Consider the following 21,226-nt stretch of genomic DNA (forward strand, 5'->3'; position numbering starts at 1 on the left):
TTCTGCTTCACTGTTCTTCCTTAAGAAAACAAGAGAGTTTGGCCAACTCTGGGGACTCTTAGGTGACTTAGGGACTCCCAGGGTCACAAAAATGTCATCGTGAAGACAACTCTCAATAACTCATGAAGCCAATGGATGGACCAGCATGCACTGCCTGACTCCTGGCTTTTCCCTTTTCTCTGTGACTTCCTCCAGAAATAGAAGTCACAGTCACCCTCTCTCATCTTTTTCACTGGGCTTTTCAGTTTTCCTATAGTTATGGCACGTAGGAGACTCAGAAGATCCTTGGAGAGGTTCTTGCACTGAAACATGGTTTCTGTTGTCTTGATATATTATACATTCTGTTTATACTGTCCCAAAGAATGGAGGAATTCACTTCTTCTGTCATGACTAGATTCAGGAGTAGTCTGCAACTGATTCCACAGGTGCTGAGTGCCAGGGATGGGTTTTGTTTTCTTGGTTTTTGTTTTGTTTGGCTTTACCTACTCTAACTTGCTGTGGAGACTGAAAAAAAAGGATGATAAACAGACTTAATAACAGGAAGATCAGCAACTTTTGGCTATTTATTGAGAGACATGACTAAGAAGAAAATATCACTTTTCTTATGTTGGTTATGAAGCAAGAGATTATATTATTATTTGTCTATTTTGAAGACAGAACCTCAGTGCTGGGTTTTTATTTTTGGGACATTAAAGCAGCCAGTTTAGAGATGAAATATTTCTAAGATAACAGTCATGGCATTTATCTGGTATTTTGGGTTTTTTTTTTTTTGAGGGGGGGTATTAGTTTGTTTGTGGGAGTTTGTAAGAAACTGAAAAATTGTCAAAAAACTATAATTTAAGGCCACAAATTGGAAGTATAAAACAAAAACAGTTTTTGGAACCAGGCATAATGATATATGTCTAATTCCAGACTTAGGAGGTTGAGGCAGTGGGATCATGAACCCCAGGACAAGTTAGGCTATAAAGTAAGATCTTAAGAAAACCAAAATAATAACAAAAAAAACCCCTTATTTTTATAAAAGAACCGCTTTCGTCACAATGAGATTGAAGTGATTTTAGTCAGTTTAGTAAGACACCAGACGTCTGTGAGTGTTCAGTTAGTCAGCAATACCAGCTATCCACAGTCCAGGAGGCTTGGCTTTGGAACAACGGTTATGACTATCAATGAATGTGGTACTTAACAAAGCAAACCTTATATACATCTTTAAAAAAAGTCTTGACACCTTCAGGGTAACGACCACATTGCTTATTCTGTGAGGCTGAGACAGAATGCAGCGAATAGGCTTCATTCGTCTCATCCAAGCTTTCTTAGTCTTGGAGATCTTAGGATGAAAATGTCTTAAAATAACGTGGTGCCCTGGGCTGGACTTGCCTCCTTCCCAGCTTGTCTCTCGTTACATGAAACTGACTGCTAATGGGTTGTCATCCACCTCTCTCTGGCTGATGGGCACTGCAAACGTGATGGTGAAGCGGCGATGGAGAGACAGGGGAAGAGGTGGACGGGGAGGCTCCAGCTGGAGGCCCCCGCTCTTTAACTTTATGCCCAGTGCCATAATTGTGCTTTCAAGGGTAATTCTAGCTGCCAATTTACACTTTGCCAGAGTTAAAACTTATTTTTAGATTCATTTCCATGAAAAATGTGCACTTTGCTCTTGATGGATAGATATGTTTTGACAGTTAATGCAGGTCTGCCCAGTCAGGGCTTGTTTTAGTTGAAGGTGGAAATGGAAGAGGAAAAAGAAAGAAACATATACTCTGACAGATCACTGTATTTCCTTTTATTGCATTCATTATCTAACAACAATAATACTCATTGGCAAGAAATTTATTTACACTAACAAATTAAATTTCATCACAGGTATTTTTAGATGGTCAGAAAACAATGGGCCGCTTATGGTATGGTTTGCTTTGAAGCCTCTGAAAACCAAAGATAAGGAATGCCATATGAAACAGCACACACTAATCAAGCACCAAAGAACAGATCAGATGTGGCACTATTGTCTCTTCCATGCAAATAATCAGACAGCAAAATGAATAAATTAAGAGTTTCAGTTAATATGCTACCCATACATATCAGACTCAAATGCTTTTCAGACCACTTTCCCTTTAGCAATATACAAAGAAAGATAAAAACGAATCAAATCTTACAGTAGAACAGAATTTTATTCTCTTTCTGCTTTTCAGCTGCCCAGTCTTGTCAATGATATATAGCAGATGTACAAGTGGCTTCATCAAAATATCATTGAAAAAAATACAGAAGCAGTAGTTATGACATTAAGTAATACCGAGGAGTGTATACGCATGTATGTTTAGAGATTTTATTAATCACTGATTGAACCTGATGTTGCTGGGAGGTGTTATCTAGCTTGAGAATCACTTGGGAGGTGTTATCTAGCTGCTTTTTTTTTTTAAAGGTAATTTAAGGTATTTCTGGCCAATTGTTCTTTCATGAATGAATGCTTAAATCCTTAACATGATACTTGTGTGTATGCATAAAACAGCTGAAGGAAATGGACGCACACATCTTCCAACAACATAGACTCATAACCCATTGTGTTATTTTTGGTAGCAACCAAAATGCCATTGCAAGCTGATGGCCTAGGAAGTAAATAGTGGTCACATGACAGAAATACTGCCACCAGAGAGCCAGTAGTTAGTGACATAAGCTACTGAAGATCTCATTTTAGAGTGAGAGCTGATACACAAGAACACACAGTGCAATTTTTAGTCTAGAAAACTGCCATCTGCAGTTGAAAATGCCCAAAGCTGCATAATATCTTCTGATTTCTAACTAAAAAAAGTGCAATCTTGACATCAAAGCATTAATCAAACCTTTGAGGAAAATTTCTTACTAAAATACAATACCAAAGATCTAATAAATCAGTTTTACCAAAATATATAAACATTTATAAGCGTAAGTGCATTTAGTAGGATACTTACATTAAAAAAAAATCTCTTAAAATCTATGAGCCATTCAATGTATACACAACACAAAAAGAGGCAATAAGGCTATGATTACAGCCCAGGGTCCTAACTAACATCACTGTAGTCCATGTATAGTATATTTTTATGCCACGTGCTTATGATATATATGTGTGTAAGGTAGGGGACACAGTCACACACAGTTCTGACACCCACACGAGTGGCATGCACATGAGTGAGAATTTGTGGCTCGCTCTCGTACTCTTGTACTCCTGCGACTTGCACATCGCTGGATCCCTAATGGTCTGGGGCGTGGGTGGGGTCAAGGGCTGGGAAGCATGGAGCTTCTTTTGCCCCCTGCTCTGAGGATACAGAAACAGGTCCAGGTGCTTATAGATTTGAGTCTTGAGTAACAAACATGCTCTTACAATTCCACACAGACATCCTTGCACAAACAGGTGAGGACCGCAGGCCTCCCGTGAATGGAACTGGTGTCACTTAGCAGGGGGAGGCTTATTGTGTAGGTTTCCCCTTTGACCTCTAACTGCTCAATCCAGTTTCTTCAATGCTACTCTCCAAGTTGTTACAATGTGTTTTCTATGGTGTTATTTTTCCTCCAATGTTTTGGATCAAGATTAAATTCCATGGGGCCTTAAATACTCAAGACAAATGCGAACAAAGTCAGCCAGCACACTCAGTCTGACTTTCAGGACCGAATCGGTCAAACAGACTTCCTGAACCGCTGTTTCCTTTGGAGTCTATCCCCTTCTTTGTCCTATCACAGTGAGGACAACTTTGGAAGAAAGTAAAGATGCTTTAATCTTGGACTTCACCTCCACAATCTCACCTTTGGAACTGGACACAGGTCGAGCCCCGACTCAATGGAAGTAAGAAAACACACGAAAGCTAGTTCTGTCGTCTCCTAACTACCTTTTCACTCAGGCAGGGTCTCTGTGGCAGCAAGTGGCATGCCCCTGCGGATGCCTGTCCCCTAAAGCCACATGCTCCTGATCGCCAGCTCTATGGGAAGAGCCTTTAGTTACTCGAGTGGATTAGGTAACTCTTAAATATCTCAGTGCATGAAGGGGAAATATGCATCCCATGTACAGAAGTTTCTTTTAGAATCATTTGCCCTCCCTCCTCCAGAATTATCTTAAACACCCTTGTTAAGTGTTGATGGTCCTCCTCAAATTTATCCAACCTTTCATGTTTATAAATGACTTAGAATAACTGTATAAATGCAAATTGTTTACTTTTTACATAATTTTCAGGCACAAGTTAATCCTATTGGACAAAGACCCTAGATGAGACTTCTTCATCTTCAGGACAACCCAGTCTGACCTGTGGACATTCTTGCAGCTTAGGCCTGAGGTATTCTAAGATCCTGGGTAAATACTGTCTGGCACGGACAGTGGCACGAGTCCTCACTTCTCCTCAGCCCCTTCATCTCCTAAAATAAAGGAACACATTTCGTGCCTGTTGGAAGCTGGGTTTGGCATTGGCTCCTGTCACACTGTAATCATAAACTGCTGTGATATTTTAAAAGTCTACATTAGGGGGTCCATGTCAGTCTCAGCTAACGGATGAAAGATGACTGGAGAAGAGTTTTGCTGTCACGGTACTAAATGCGGGCTTCGTCAGAGCACTAAAGTGGATGAAGCGTGGTTTCCACGCTAACAGGACTCTTCGCATTCCAGAGAGGAAGGAAAAATGATTACATAAGTGTGAGTCACTTTAAGGAGATGGTCTTAAGTGCAGCAATCCATTACAAAGTTCTTTAGTGGAACCCTGCCCCAGATTCTATTCCTATAGTGCTCTCTACCTAGGGCAGGGCCTCACCATGTACCCCCATGCCCAAACATCACCTGTACCCCAAAACACTCTTGGTGATTGGTAGCATCCTAGTGAATACTTCACTGGAATATAGTTCATAGTAATCAGATATTCCCTTTTTTGTTCATTTGTTGAAAATCTGAAAACCTTCCAAAAAATGTTGAATGTCCACAAAGCGACAATTCTCTGTTAAATTGTATAAACCCTGAAAACTACAGCATTAAAGCAGGAATTGTGCAAGACATTGGAAACTTGGTTATCACCATGCAGCACAGTCAATAGGGGACTAACAGGAAAACAAATTGCTCACAAGGTCTGAGGTCCTTCGCTTTGTTTTCAGACTGGGTCGACCAGCTTATGTCCTTTGCTCAGCAATACAATCAAAAGCCTTTTACATTTTTGCCAGTTTTAAGTAGCAATGTTAAAAGAATTCATTTAGGTCTAAGATTGTGATGATTTAACTTAAAGATCAAAATGGTTGAAATACAAACTAAATGATGCAAAGAGAATGAACTTGATCTGTAACTGTGAGATAACACTGACCCGGGCACTGAAGTCTTAATTAAGTTGCAGTAAGAACACTGTATTTAAGAAATGCAGTCTAAGAGATCTTAAGTTACAGGCAGAGACGAACTATAGACATTTCCAATATATACATTCAATTTCAAATATCATCAAAGTGTAAACACAACTTAAAATGATCATCCTTCTGTTTTCACTCTCATAAATGAACACAAAGAAGCTTCCAGTGCAATCCAGGTTCGCACCCCACCCCCCAAGAAAAGAAAAATGGCTAAAATTTACAATAGCAAGCATTAGTATTGCCTGATATTTGTTAGTCTTCTGGTATTAGGAAAGGTTTGCTGAATTTTTAGTTCAGTAATGTGTCTCTTGGTTTTTCAAAATATTAGTAAGTGGCAAAGCATCAGACATCTGAAGACATACACAGGTACCCAGTACTTGACCGCAAGCAAGAACCAGGAAAGGGGTCTGGTGACTGCTGAGCACTATGCTACTCTCCTGTCATGTTTAAGACTGAAGTGTATCTTTTTCCGAAGGACCGGAACTTAGCACAAGTGCTCTGGGCCAGAAAAGGAAGCAGGCCCTGGGAGAAAGAACAGGAGGAAGTTTCTAGTACAGATAATTTCAGAATTCCTATGTTTCAAAAATAACAATAAAAATGAAAAGTCACAATGTCACACTACAAGGCAAGGCCACCCCGGCAGCGGAGCGGACCCCCATCCCCACAGGCGTCTGTAGTAACTCCGCAGCGCAGACTCTGCAAACCTGCTCACCCAGAGGAGATATGCACGGGGCTGTGGACAGAAGGGCCTGGTGCAGTTTTAAAGGAAGGAAAATATGCGCCCAAGAATTCATCTGGCCTCTAGTTCTACTTTAAAATTTGTCCATCGTAAGGTAGATGACGTCAGTTTGGGAGTCAATGCAGCAACGAGAGTTAGATACATAAGCAAAAGAAGCAAAAGTAAAGCAAGCAAACAAGTAAGAACCCTCACGCCCTGAAATGTCTCAAGTTTCTCCCCCTCCCGCCCCAGCCTCCTGCACTCAGCTGTGGTTGGTCAAATACTGGAATCCTTAATACTGGACTTAAGCGTAAGATTTTATACTGCTAAAGTTCACCCCGTGTCCCAAACAAGCCTGGAAATCTTTAGAATACGGAGAGAACTGCTTAAAAGTCATTCAAAACGTCTCTAAACTGTAACTGACAGCTGTCCTTCACAGAAAGAATTGTGTGTGCTCAAAAAAATTTCTCTGGTTGACTGTTACTCAAATCTCAATCTCCAACCAGTATTTCTAGTTTTAAGTTCTTAAAAGTACATTTGTTAAAGCACTAACCGAGCCCACTTGGGAAATTCTGAGTAGAAAATCTGTGACAAGTTCCTGATTGTGTCATAGACAGGCTGAAGACCAGCCAGAGTGTGTCCCAGGAGAGGAAAACCTGAAAATGTTCTTTCCTTAAACTCAATTTCCGGTCCCGTTTGTTGGGAGGGCGGGCTGTATGTGTTTGTCAGCGCTGTTGACACCCTGGGCTGGCAGGGCTGGCAGACGGAGCTGCAGATCTCAACACCCAGGGCTGCACTGTGCTCCGACTTTTTCTTCTTTGTTCAGCAATACATGGAGGAAAATGTTACCTCTCAAGCCCCTCGGTCCACCCACAGCTCTGTTCTTAAGGCGTCTTCATTTCTTCTACAGTTAACAAAGAGCTACGGTTTTTCTCTCTTTTTGATTCCCAGCACATGGAACAACATGCTTGCTCTCCCCCCATTTGGTAATTATGTGCTGGGCACCCACATTCCCAACAGGACTGACTCGCTGTACAGTCATAACGGAGGAGAGCCTTTCCTACACACCGTACTAGAATCTGAACCCAGGAGCAGGGCAGCTTCCTCATCTCTGCACATCAACCACCAGGGCTACGATCTCAGTTTCAGGGCCTCTCACTGGAAATTCTGGGTGCTCCACTCACAACACCAGAGTGAGTCCTGCTCTCATTGGCTGGGTCAGGCTGGTTCTCCAAGTGGCACCATACGCTCAACACAGCACAGGATGTTGGTTAAGTAGAAGATAAAAATGGTATTTCTGGTTTGTTAATAAACCAAATGTGGCTTGGGGTTACTTTAGGAGGTTAAAACTCAGAGTGCATCCAACACACAGTTCTTTAAACCGCCCACAGTGGCACTGTCCCCATCAGTCTGTCTTCATCCTCTGCGGGAGAAGGGGGCCAGGAAGGGGCGGGACTTCCCTCAAGCTTCCCCAGTACTAGAGGAGACCAGGGATCACTGCTCACTGTTGTTCTCGGTTGTGGACGTCATCTTTTCAGCTTTTTTGGACTTCCTCTGCATCTGCTCATGTTCCCTCCTCCTCAGCTTTTCTCTCTGCTTTTCCATTTTCTCCTGGGCCTTTCGAGCCTTCTCTAGAGACATCTTCATTTCCTTCAGTTTCTTTTTAACCAGTGCCCGGTCCTGGGATGACGCCATTCCAAGTGCCTACAAAGGAAACACATGTACAAACTGAATGTGAAAAACTGCTGACCTCTTTGCTTATGATGAGGAAAACATCACACTGTGCTTAATCTCACGACCTTAGTTAAACATGGGTTGAGGAGGTCAGAGCTAAGAGAAAGCAGACTGCACTTGCTAAATTCTGTGTGCAGGAGGATCTGTGCTTTGTTCTCTCAAGCTCTTTCAAAATACACTCCAGGAGTCATTAAGAAAATGCTTTCCAAATTGGTGACTAATGAGCGAATAAATAAAAAGGGCATGATCTTGCTTCTTCATCCTTCCGCCGAAGTATTGCTAAACTCATCAATATCTTCAAAGGGTAGCAGAGAGCACCTGCTGTCACACAAGGCTCCAAGAAGGGCAGGAAGAAGTGAAATGGCTCTCTTTTGCCAATGGAGTTATTTACAATAAGAACCAAAAATGTCTTTGGGGCCAGGGTGCCCACATCGGTATCTCTGTAGCCATAGTCTCCCCAAAGGCAGACTTAGAGAGGAAGCCTGATTATAATGATGAGATTGCTGGGTGAGCTTAGAATTCAGAATCAGGGGAGATGGCTGTGTACTTTAAATGTTCCATGACCTTCAGCATCAACAGCAGGATGCATCCGTCTCCCCACCAGGGACAGCCTTGTCAATGGGGCCTTCATATTCACAAGCTATTGATTGATCTCTAACCTTTTCAAAGAGTGTCAAGAGACACTCATCCATCCACCCGCCTCGCAGGGGCCTGCAGCAGTGGGGAGGGAACAGTGTGTGGGGAACAGGCTGTACCCTCCTTTTGCCCTTTCTCCACAGGGTTGGGTGCCACCTCAGTCTCTCAGAGAGATGGGCTGGAGGAGTGGAAATGAAGGTGCAGTGGAGGAGACGGGGAGGCATGGCTTTCATAGACGTGGGGAGGAAGCTGGGGATGCCATTTCAGTTTTCAAGTGTGGACAGGAGGGGGAGCATGGAAGAGAAACCAACAAAGAAAGATTCATACCGGCCATTACTAAAACTTAACAGTCCAGTGAGAAGTGGGGGTGTTAAACAGAGGTCATGTGCTTCCAGGGGAAGCAAAGGAAAGGGTCCCTAACTCTTGCTCAGCAGCCTATCTTGAGTCAGAACCCCTGATGAACTTCCTGGAGCTTCATTTTCTACTGAGAAATAATTCAGTATCTTTTCTGCTGAGTGTTGGCAAAAATGACCACATGGATATGCAGAACACTCTCGGCTAATGAAAACGTGTCAGGTGCTACAAGCAATCCACGTCACTGGTAACCTACCACAGACACGGGAGTCTTTACCTTCAGTTTGCTCCCATCGAGCTGCAGGAGCTGCTCCCCAGTGATGTTCTGGGCACTGAATTCAGACACATACTGGTCCAGATTTAGGCTCATCAACCAGTGAGAAACCTGCTGCACACTCCATTCATGAACGGCCCGGTTCAGACTCTGACTGTGCTTGGGAGACTGTCCCTCATCGAGGATCTAAGGCGGGAACGGATGCAGTGGTGTTAAAGGACTAAACACTGTGGCTCATATGATGCTACCAAAGGAATTTCTCAAGCTACAAAGCCGTATTTACTTGTACATCATAAAATGATAATAGTTCTACCTATGTTAAGAAGAAACGTCTATTACCTTGTGATTCTGGTAATGAAAAATTAAAAATATTCCACAAATAAAGTACCATTACATATGAAGGAAGTTAAAAATTGAAAAACTACACACTAACACTGATGATTTTATAATATATAACTATGGAGATATTACCAGATGTAGAAAATAAATATTTCATAGATTTCTATATTCAATACATCACTTTAAATTTATCCTTTTAGAAGACACTAAAGTTACACTAAGAATGCATTAAAAATATTGTCTCCTTCACTTTATAGAAAAAGGTCTTAAAGCCCTCAAGCCTTGGGAAATTTACAGCCATTATTTCATGTGAGCAGGCAGCAACCTGGGAGGAAGGTAGAGCGCTCACCTCCACAAGTACTTTTAAGACACGAGGAAACAGGGTCAGGAAGTTTACATTCCGTGATCCCTCTTAGACAACACATCAGTGAGCGGCAGAGCTTAACAGGAGACTCACTGCCAACTCCAGGCTCTGTCCACTCTAGACTATGCCCTGTGTTTGTGAAAAGAGGCAGGAGCGCTCCTAGAACCGCTAAGCTGAGGGAAGATGAAGTCGTGATAGGGCTCAGAGGAAAGACGGAAGTTACCCTGGTGAGCTATTGAAGAACGGAGGAGAGAGGAGGGTGTAAGCTGAGGGGAAGGCAGAGGACATGGAGAAGAGCGGACCATGTCAGGTAATGGCTATGGGAGATAAATGAGGGATTCTGGAGGTGGGACTTAGAGCCTCTGGATCCAGGAACACCTCTCAAGTAAGATGTAAACAAGTGCAATCTTTCCCTCCCCAACAGAGACAGTGTGCTGTAGCACTGGGTTCCTAAGTCATTTGTAAGGAGAAAAAGCAGGTTCAGATCAGGCAAGGCACCACACACAGCCCCCAGACAGCTCACCTCATCATCTATCATATCCAGGCTCTGGGTGAGCAGCAACAAAAGAACGAGAAGAAAAGTGTTACATAAATGGGACACACAGCATCCACAATGCACTCTGTTACATCCAAGTCAAACCCAGCTAGAAAACCATGACCAGAAAAGCTTAAAGGAAGAAACGGAGTTTGGGTGCACAAAACTCATGTTAGAAAGAAATAAGAACCAGAGCAAACATAAAATGTTACATTATTTCTTGCCCCCCCCTCTGACTCCCACCAGTTTTTAGAACTAGTCAATCCCAACATAGTTTTCTTCCTCTCTCCTGCATACATATTTTCTGATAATTCTTAGCAATGCTAATCCTCACTCTAGCATCTGGATAAACGATTCTTCCTCTATTTTCTTTCCAGAACTCTGCCTATTGGTTGCAGTGATTCAACTGGGGGCATATCACGGTCAGAGGACTGTCAAAAGCCTGGGGGAAGGGGTGGATAATAAACAGTTTCCAAGTGATCTAAACTGTTATCTAGTCTTGTTCTCCAGCGCCCTGCCTCCATATCATGTGTGTTTACATATATAAATGGATGCCTGGGAAGCTTCAAGGGCTCAGAAGCTATACTTTTCTTTAATGTTGAAGAGGGTTGGAATCATAAGGACCTTGTTTTAAACATGAAACCTCAGTGCTGATGACTTCTATGCTAAATCCACCCTCAAACATCTTCCTATAGTGGGATATGGAGGAAATGTGTGACATAAAAACCCAGCTCTGCCATGGTGCCACTCCAGTACCTCATCCGAGGACAGTGCCAGGGACTGAGAGAGCCCTGGTGTTTTGGGTTCTGCTCCTAAGCCGCTTAGGTCTGCCGAGCTGGTACTACTTGGACTGAAGTCGTCATTGAAGGTGAAATTCTGTAAAAACAAATAAAACCATGTTACACAAACACACGAAGGGAACTAGAGGCAGCCATGCTTCCAAGTCCTCAACTGCTCCATTTCAATCAATTTTCTTTAGAAGAGTTTGGTGGTGATGATGGCCTTCAACTGGGCAGCAGTAGAGGATGTGACACCTTTTGAGACTGATTGGTAATCCTGGGCATTTTCTCCATCTGATGCAAGGATAGGTGTTGCAGAGAAATGATTTTTCAGTTTCTCTCCAAGGGCACAGAATTCATTATCCTCTGTAACTGATCAGAGGAGTGATATTAATAAGCCCATCTGCTTTGACCCTAATTGTGATGAGCAACAGTATAAGTAGGAACACAAGATGCCGTGGAGAGGCTGAGTTATCAGAACAGATGGCAATTCATATCAGCAAGGTAGCTGGAGTGCCCCTGGGAAAGATGGCGTGTGGCTGGCTGTGATAAATACTGTGAGAAGTGACAGGTCCCCTCCTGGATGTACCCTTCAGAGTGATGAGTTCTGGAGGAGGGCATAGTCTGACAACACAACACTGGTTACATGTTGGAATATGAGCCAGAGACTGGAGCATCGAATAGACCCACAGTCTGCATCACCTCCTGGGGTTAGGGAGGGGGAGTGAGGGAAATCAATTCCCCAGAACTCCTTTAACACACTCAGTAGATGTTAAAACAACTTGACGATGGCCTCACTTGTGAAAACATCGTATATTGAACCTCTCTTTAGTGTGAGATAATTTTAGAATCACTCAAGTGAAACTTTAGTCCCAGAACAACACTAAAAGGCCCAAAGGGTTGATTATGACCAGAACTTCTTTGCTACTTGTTGAATGGTTGGATTCCCAGGAACCCTAAGCAACTGCCCAACACTGTTTTCTTTCATATGGCACTTCTCTAGGAACTGGGCTGTTATTTCTACTAGGTTCCTTTGTGTTGGGTTTAGCTGATTATTGAGAATAAATACCATGCCAGAGACCAGAGAGTTTAGTACCAAAGCAACTCTAAGATTCAATAAATCTTCAAAAAAGGAGGGAGGCTGGTAGAACATTCAAGCCGCAAGGTATTACACCCAAAACATCACCCTTGGTATTTTCACTGGAGCAATCCTCCAGCCCCTCAGGCAAAACCTTTTGAGCTGCTGACCTCAAGGAAAGAAATAAGTTTAAGTAAGATTAATCACACATTTCTGTTTGGGATAGAAGAGTGAACACAGAGAAAAGGAAACCAAATAACTCGAAGGTTAGCCACCATGTGTTTCAGTAAAACGTTATTAGAGAAGGTTTGCAGTGTCATGCTGGAAATACCCATCATGCATTTTGAAATGCACCACAGCCATGCAGATCATTTCTAATTCTGCTAACGGTAAAGAACTCTGGTGACAGAATTAGAACAAGTGCTCAGCATGTTCTACAAAAAGTAGATTTGATACAAAAAGGAAGTAAGGTGCTACATGCCAATGGTTTCTGTTTGTTTCATTTAAATGTATTGAAGACAGTCAGGCCCAAATTTATCTATTTTCCAGTAAACCTTGACGAGCACAGCAAAAGAGTTTCATAATGCAATTTAAGGAAGAATACTTAGTAAATATCTGTAAACCCAAACTGTTTCATCTCCCGAATGCCTCTTTCCCAGCATGGCTTAACTGTCAACCTGAGATTTAATAGCAATAGCGGTAAGTGAAATGACAGACAAATCGAAGAGAAATGCACACGCTAGAACAGAACAGTATTAAAGAGGGTGCCAGTTAGGTGAGGCATTTTTGCCCCACAGAGGAAACACCATGCACGCCTACGGCAGTGTTAGCACATTGCTCCTGAGATCCAGGGTGTGCACACAGGTAAGAAGGCCTTCCAAAATTCAAGAGGGGACAGGAGTGGGGGCTTTCTTGTCAGCTTTTTTAGTCCACTGGTGTCTACCTTGGACCCTGTTTTATCTGAAATTAGTGTCTCAGGAGAAGGCTGAAGGGGACGCGGAACTGAAGGCAGGTTCCCAAAGGAATAGGATCCTTTCCGGCTTTCGTTAAACCATGAGAAAGGCATGCAAGGAGAGCGGGTGGAGGCCTGAGCCGCAGGGGAAGGCTTGGCTTTCCAGTTCTCCAACTTGCTTCTGAAGATCCTGTGGTGTGAAAAGAATGAGCACGTTAGACAAAGAAATGGCACAAGACATACTGAACCCAATTCCAAAGAGACTCTCTACATAGGTGAAACTCTGAGTACCTCTTCTATTTAGGATAGTGAAAATGTAACCCTCTGGGCCCTAGCATTAGCCTTAATACTTACCTTCTTTGCATTTAAATGGAATCTATGATAACAAATTGTTTTGAATGGCTATTTCCTTGGCAAAATTGCACTAAATGTGCCTTCGTAAGTACACATGGATGAATTCAAATCAGAGCGGCACAGCCTTTCAGAGACTGCTCTTAGTCTCTGACATCTCTGATGTCCTGGACAGCCATCAAGTGAGCCACACTAGCTCATAACCAGCGTTCTTCCTTCCTACCTCTGGATTCATGCTTCCATCATTTATGACTGAAAGGTTCAGTGATTTGGAAATTTTAGAGCATGTGTTATGCTAAGCAGAACATGCAGCTTACTGGTTTTTCATCAGAAGCTCAGTGTCTTTTCACAGGAGAGGTATAGGGCCACTTGGAAGCTGAGTGTGTGGCCTTCCCAGTCCCCCTGTCCCAAGTAAATATGTTGATGTATCTCACATGCAACTGCTATGAATTAAATAGATTAACTTTTATTAAAGAGCCAGGGAAGCCATTAAAGTATAAATGTTCAGGTCTAGAAATATTTAAAGGTTCAAAGACAGTTGAGAAACAGTTTTTCTTTTTTAAACTTAATGTAGGTACTTTCATATTTGTGTTTATCTATTGGTGAAGCGGAAATACTTGTATAGGAGCTGAAAAGAAAATGCTTGTGTACATTTGGAAGAGGTGAACCTCAGTATCACTGGACCAATGATACTGGATGGAAGCCAGTTACTCGGCAGCTGTTGCTACTATGACAACAGGAACCTCTTCAATTGAAAATGCCTTGAGACCATAGACGTAGATACTTTATAACCCTCATTTATGCTGAATCCCAGTCTCCTTACACCTCATCTCAAGCACACTTAGAAATACAATTCAAATTGATATAAACACCATCAAACCTTAAAGCTTCTGTCTTGTTTCCAAATAGTACACAAGAACCAAATTCAACAATCCTCATCCTGTAGACTGGAGGTGATATACAGACGGAAAGGTTGTAAGAATAGCTAAGGAGAACAGAAACCTTTGTGAAGTTCTGGTAAAACTGACACAGCAGGATGGGTGAATAAAACTGATGGCCACATACAAGAAACCAGAAGACGTGATCATGTTATAGCATCTTTAAAAAGTGTATAGGGGGAGTAGAGTATCTTCAAGGGTAACAGAAATCAAGGAGAGCTAGGTTGACCTTGAACTTCATCTTAAAGCTTAAACTAAATGGAAAATCTTGTACTCTTAATCTACTTACTTATCACCAGATAGGAGAGTACAATAACCGAGCCCAGAGCACACTTTCAGGGGCCTTGTGCTCTGGAGGGGGAACTTTTTATTCTTTGCCCATGGATCAAGTAAAGCTGGTCCAGATGTTAGATTCACAACTCAGAAATAGGAGGAGAGAAGGGAAGCTGACCCAGAATTGGTATTTCACACAGGTCTCAGTTGACTCTTACAAGCTCCATCTTTGCTTATTATGATTATCCTGAACGCAAATACAACGCAAGTCATTACAGAACAGAGCACATCAGTGATCACGGGTGAAAAATTGCTCCCTGGCTCTACACTTCAGTTTCCTCTTACAGGTTCTGATGCTTTAGTCCTAGAAGTTACCCCACCCTCAGTCTACACTGAGGTGAAGGATTCTGGAAAAGTAAGTCTGGATGGCAATAAAGCAAACAGACAGTTGTCCTCATCACCCCTCTGTGAGAGGGGGAGAAATCTTATCTCCATAAGGCAAACAATCCCAGTTAGAATGTAAATAAATACTAATAAATCCTTCTAGGGTGGAGATAAGATTAGAGACTCCAGTTGTAGCGCAGGGATTGACTCTGGGCGCTCCATCATTCTGTCTGCTCCTACTCCCCATGAAGAGGTGACCCTGTGCTGTCTGGAAGCCAGCGCTCTTTGGGGCTCTCATCATCTGTCCACTCAACTTCTAGGGCTTGTCTTTAAGTCCCTACATTCCAGTAAAAATGCCCACAATAGTCTGTTCAGAAACACAGAAACATCTTCTCTGCAGTCCCACCCCTTAGAGACTGGGCACATCTAAGGAACAGATGGTCCCGAAGGTCATACTCTCTTCTGGCTGGACAATGCTGAGTCAAAGGAACTGAGTGTGGTAGTACTTAACTAGATAGCCACTGTCAGGGAGTTGACGAGAAAGCTATGCAACTAAGGACAGCATGACAACCTCATCCTACACCAAAATCTTTATAATAATGGTTCTAGACCACTACCATGACCTTAAGGAGAATAAAGGGCAGAGGGTCAGAATGCTGCCATTCACTGGCTTCATTTGAAAAGGACTTTAGGGAATCCAAACTAGGGCAAGCAACAGTTGAAAAAACCTGAAGATCCCAGGAAAATATTAAGACTAATAAAGAGTATGAACATGTACATACAGCATTGAGGATGGGTCTATAGGTCATGCTGTTCTTATAGAGGTGAACAAGGTCATGGAACCCAGCCTTCGACAGAGGCTCTCTTTCTGCAGCCTTAGATACAAAGACAATGGAAAGTTGGGGAAGAGTTGGGAGGAAGCAATGGTAGCCCACTTCCAGGGTAACAACCATGATGCCAGGGCAGCAAACTGGTAGATTCTGGAGTTTTGTTTTGTTTTGTTTTGTTTTTAGCTCTCCAGGAGTCTGGCTGTGCCCTGCTGTGTCTCTCTTCTAGCTCCATTATTTATTACTTATAGCTTTAAAATCCATGACTGTGTAACTAACCCCTGTGTGCAACCTTTCTTCTCAAAGAAAGGAACTGGCTTCCACTTGCTTGGACCTAGAGTAATAGAATATTCATTAAGACACCCAGTACTCTATTATTTTAAAATTATAGATGCAACTGCCTACCAGGCTTGTTCCCTAAAACCAACACCAGTTTCTTCCTGGATAAACTGAACTCTTGAGCCTTCGAAGGAGCAGAAAGGGTATGGTAGCTGGAGTTCCGTTTTGACTGCCTCTTACTGTCTGTTTCACTTTGTGGAGAAAATGTCTGGAACAATACAATATCCTTCCTTCCCGCCCTTCTTCCTTCTCTCCCTCCTTTCCTTTCTTTCCTCTCCCCCCTTCCCCTCTCTTCTAAATCAAGATTAGTAGAATGGATTTTTAATGGATCTGCATATGACTTTCAGAGGGTCAGAGGAGCCTTCACCTGTGGTAGCTTATACACCAAAGGCTTATCGTTAAGAAAAATATATCAAAGAATCACAAGTCCCTGCCATAGTGCATCCTTACGTGCTTTATTGTTAGGGACTAGAAGAAACAACTGTCATCAAATTTAATTTTCATAAGCCAAAGATGTCACTGGATTAACCTTTCCTGGTAGTCAAATGGTTTATGGTTAATATCTTTCTAGTGTAATTAACTCGTTTACATATATTCTGGAACCTATTTATCCTGGGGATGGCACCCTAAAAATCAGCTTTTCCAGTTAAATATCCATAGTGATATGTTTTGTTTTAATTCTGCAAATACGGTATATGAAGTATTCAGAATCTAATAAGATATCATCAAAATACCATTTCCAGTTCAAAAATTGCTGGGCAGAAAAAGTATTAAGAACCACAGAATTACGTAGATTGTAATAGCTGTAACAAGAGGAATGTGTGCAGACTCCCACTTATTTAAGTCAGATGAAGTAATTTTGAAAGGATCTAAGAACTCACTGAAGAGACTGAGGTTGTGAGGGCGGATCCATCCACAGGGAACTTAGAGGTCCTGGTGGGGAGCATCAGAAACATGTGTCCATCTGGCACTCAGGCTCAGTCACCCTGGACATCTGCTCCCAGATCCAGAGCTCTGGTCGAAATTTCTGGTCAGCAGCCAGAGTCCATCTTAGAGTCACAGTAGATAGCTCAGCCCTAACTCCCAGGAGATGATCAAACTATTCCCTTTCCTCTACAGGCTTTAAGCTGAAATTGCAAAAATGATCATGTAGATCCAATGCTCTCAAACAGATGTTAATTTCAGGACAATAAATCTGCTGCTATTCTAAATCTGAGCAAAATGTGCCTTCTGGTTCTATTACAATTTTATTTTCATTAATTGTGGTGATTGGGTTTAAACCCAGAACCTTAATCATACACTCTGCATCTGACATACACGCTTGAAAATTTAAATTCACTTTAGTGACCTAGACCTCTTTTTGTCCCCCTCCCTCCCTCCTTCCTTCCTGTGATATGTGTGTGTGGGGGGGCAAAGGTGGACAACATCAGATGTCTTTCTCTACAACTGTCACCTCTCTTTGGAAACAGGGTCCCCCACTGAATGTGGGGCTTACCTTTGCGTAGCCTGGGTAGCCAGGGAGCTTGAGATCCACATGGCTCTGTTCCTTCAGTGCTGGGGTTTTAGACCTGACTGCCAAGCCTGGCTTTTACATGGGGGTCAGGGACCTAAACTCAGGTTCTCATGCGTGTTTGGCAGGTAATTTACTGCCTGAGCCATCTCTCCAGCCCACAAAATCTCATTTTACATTTGTGTTTTTATAAATAAGTCAACCAAACTGATGAGAGCAATGATGCTTAAAGTCCTCATTACAGTTACAAATTTAATCTAGGAAGTTTAAATCAAAGTTTCTCTTAGTTCTGAAGCAGAGTATCAGGAACTCCCAGCTGGACTTGAAATTGCTATGTAGCATAGGGAATGATTTAGAATTTATGATCCTCCTGCCTCCATCTCCCAAGCACTGAGAGTACAGGTATGGGGCACTGAACCCACTTTAGGGACTGGGGTGAAACTTAGGATCCCATGCATACCAGAAAAACACTCTAATGACTGAGCTATACCCCCAGCCCAAGACTTTTTTTTTTAACTTCATTCAAAAGTGTTTCCTTGTTAAGAACGTACTTTTTTCTTTGAGTTTCAGATTCTGAAGCTGACATGTAGAGCCACTGGAGGGCCCCTTGGAGGCTGTCAGTTGGCTCTATCAGAGCCACGCTGTGACTTAGAGGTAGCATAAAGGTGAGTACTCTTAACAGGGGAGGCCTGGCAGAAAGAGAGGCGAAATCATTCTCCCTCCAAGCCCAATTGGGACATGTGACAGCAATCTGTCAGCTTCCTCTGAGATAAATGACATGATCAGTGGTCGTAATAACCTGCTAGATAGGAAATTAAAGAATTAAAAGAAGGCAGATTTCAATCACAATAATGGGAAACCTCCAAGCTGCTTCTAATTCATCTTCAAGCACTGGCTTTCCATTGCTAGATTAAAAACAGAACAGCAGGGGTCAAGTGTGTAAGGGATGAAGAAGCACAAGCTTCTTGGAACCACGGCAATGTTAAAGATGGACCAAGGGCAGGGGCTTCAAACTGACCACGAAACGGACGGAGATACCGATGACAGAAAACACAATTACCAACCCCTCTCTGGACTGCAGCTAAGGAAGCCAACAGGTAGACTGATTGCAATCCCCACTCTCCCGGTCCCACGCTGAGGGCTAGCCAAAGCAGCTCCTAGCGGATGACAGTTCAGCCGCACAGTGTAATTAATGGTTAAGTATTTGCTCGTTGGCTGCTCTGAAAGAATGGAGTGGAGCTTCTACGCAGAGGGCCACATCACTTTGAGAAGGGTGCACCCTTACAAGGAACAAAGGCTAGGGGGTTCTTTCTTTCCCCATGTTTTCCATGGCATATCTTCCTAGTTTTTCCTCTTTGCAGCTCCTCTCCCAGCTGCTGCCGAGACCTCCAGCTTGCCTGTCCCCCTTTTTTTCTCCAGTAAGACTGACACCGAGCTAACTCCCATGTTTGTTCTTAAATGACTTTATCAACTAGCCCAAGTCCTGCAAAGAGGACTCTGCACCTCCCAGTGGCACTCTCTCTGGGCCCAGCCCAAGAACAAATGAAGTGTTTTCCTATATCCACTCATGCATTCACCTCAATCCCCTTTCTGCTAGTGGGTGTGTAGCCATTCAGCTCAAATGGCCGTCAAGGAGGCTTCTGCCTTACCCAGCAGCAGGGCAAAGCCAGGCACCTGTCATAGGATCAAATCTCAAACTCTTTGGCATGCCATAATCTACCCAAAGGTTTTGAGAGAAATATCATCTATGAAGGACTGCCTGCAGGACAATTATTCTCTTGCTTTCCAAGATAGCATGAAAGTCATCCTTGGATGGACAAGTCTGCCAGCATAGTACACACGGGGAGTGCATTGTTTCCTTCCAAACAAACTTTCTCTAAATATTAGAAATGATGATGATCGCAATGTGTACTTGTTAGAGAATTAACATGGACTGAAATATCACCCCTCACAGACTTTTTAAAAGTCTGTAGACGGTTACATGAGGAATATGTATGACTCCATTTTTTCAGACAAAAACTGAGTCACAGATAGGTTAAATAACTTGCCTAAAATAAGTGGCATAGCTGAATTTTGAACTTAGGTTTTGAACTCTGACTTATGCCCTTGGTTTTCACTGAGAAGCTAACATAATAATTACTATGAAGCTGTTGCTGAAGACGATGCAGTTTAGGTACTAACTATACTTTTTTGCTTTATCTTACTTTTCTCCATGTAGTTTACTTCTAAAATAAATTATGTTACAAAACACATACTTCTGAATGTAAACAAAGTATTTTGAGAGTCAGAGTAGAATATATATCAACAAAGAATGGACATATTAATTACAGGCCAACATAATAATGATCTAGAATCGAAGGAACAATCATTTTTCATAGAACCATACAGAACAGCACCAATTAAGACTCATAGTGTGGGTTACATGTATAAATTAAAATTTTCTAGTAACCACATGAAAAGATATAGTTAAACTAATTTTAATAGTAAATATATCTACAACTCCAAATCTAAAGTGTTTTAAAATATAATTGATAATAAAAACTAAGATGTGTATCTTTCCTTTTTCACACTAAGGTTTTGAAGGAGGTTGCCTTTTCCATTATGGCACACACCTCACCGTAGAGCAGCTCAGTAACCACAGCTGACAGTAGCAGCCATAGTAGACCGAGCAGAGAGAGACAGAGAGCAAGTTAATGCCATGCACTTACATCTGGTCGGAAGTCAGGGTTACATACTAAGGCAAAGTCAGTACCACTACCTTGGACTGCCTCTCAGGCTTCTTTTCACTGTCCATTCTTGGAAGGTAAATGCAAATTCATTTCCATCGCCCTTCTCTGTCACTTCCCCAACATCATCTACATCTATCTGACACACACACACACACACACACACACACACACACACACACACACGATTGTCCATTGAATCTAAACTGGGACTTCTCAACGGTGCCGTAAGCAGGTACTTCACCGACCACTAACCAGTGTTCACCACTCTACGGTTCAGGATGGACTATGGCTGACCCTACAGCTCAGGCGTGTACCTCTAAGGGTTAACAAGCTCTGCCTACCTGATGTTGCTTCTGCTTGCTCTCTCCTAGGGTGCTTGTGCAAATCATAATGTCTATTGTGCATACTAAATCATATTTCTTCCCTGGGATTATTTATTATGATCATTATCCTCATCTATTTTCTCTGCATGTCTCCCGCTGCTCATGTATCTGAGTTATTATGTCCTCACAAGAAACGCAGCAGAGTAAACTGTGTGGGTAAGAAAAGCGACAACCAAGACTAACTTTACTGAAAGTCTTACTCTTTAAAGTCTGACAGTACAGGTTGGAACTGACTGATGACCTCAACAGATTCTAACAACCTAATGGGAACTCGACAAAAAGCCTAAGAGATAAGATTATTAGCTCTCTCTGAGGCTCTTCTGCTGCTTTTTCTGAGAAAGCTGCAGGGGTCGAGTCCATTCCCCACACTTCCCTGTTAGTGCTCTGGG

The 21,226-nt window shown here is 42.5% G+C and overlaps 1 protein-coding gene across 12 annotated transcripts in view; it reads right to left on the minus strand.

Annotated features, from left to right (window-relative positions):
- Positions 1-1,765: 1,765 nt before the first annotated feature.
- Positions 1,766-21,226, minus strand: part of Ppp1r9a (protein phosphatase 1 regulatory subunit 9A) — a 268,989-nt gene continuing 249,528 nt past the window's right edge. For 5 of the 12 annotated variants that reach the window (XM_042272774.2, XM_042272773.2, XM_006986867.4 and 2 more), the window contains 5 exons: positions 13,095-13,293; positions 11,051-11,170; positions 10,283-10,306; positions 9,060-9,242; positions 1,766-7,762 (listed from right to left, as the gene is read on the minus strand). In XM_042272774.2, the coding sequence (XP_042128708.1) occupies positions 7,553-7,762; positions 9,060-9,242; positions 10,283-10,306; positions 11,051-11,170; positions 13,095-13,293 (736 nt within the window). In that variant the 3' untranslated portion in view covers positions 1,766-7,552. The remainder of the gene's footprint in view (positions 7,763-9,059; positions 9,243-10,282; positions 10,307-11,050; positions 11,171-13,094; positions 13,294-21,226) is intronic. The other 7 variants (XM_016005423.3, XM_042272775.2, XM_076566226.1 and 4 more) reach the window with 3 other exon arrangements.

Source organism: Peromyscus maniculatus, chromosome 3 (genome assembly GCF_049852395.1).
Source record: "Peromyscus maniculatus bairdii isolate BWxNUB_F1_BW_parent chromosome 3, HU_Pman_BW_mat_3.1, whole genome shotgun sequence".
Classification (NCBI taxonomy): Eukaryota; Metazoa; Chordata; class Mammalia; order Rodentia; family Cricetidae; genus Peromyscus; species Peromyscus maniculatus.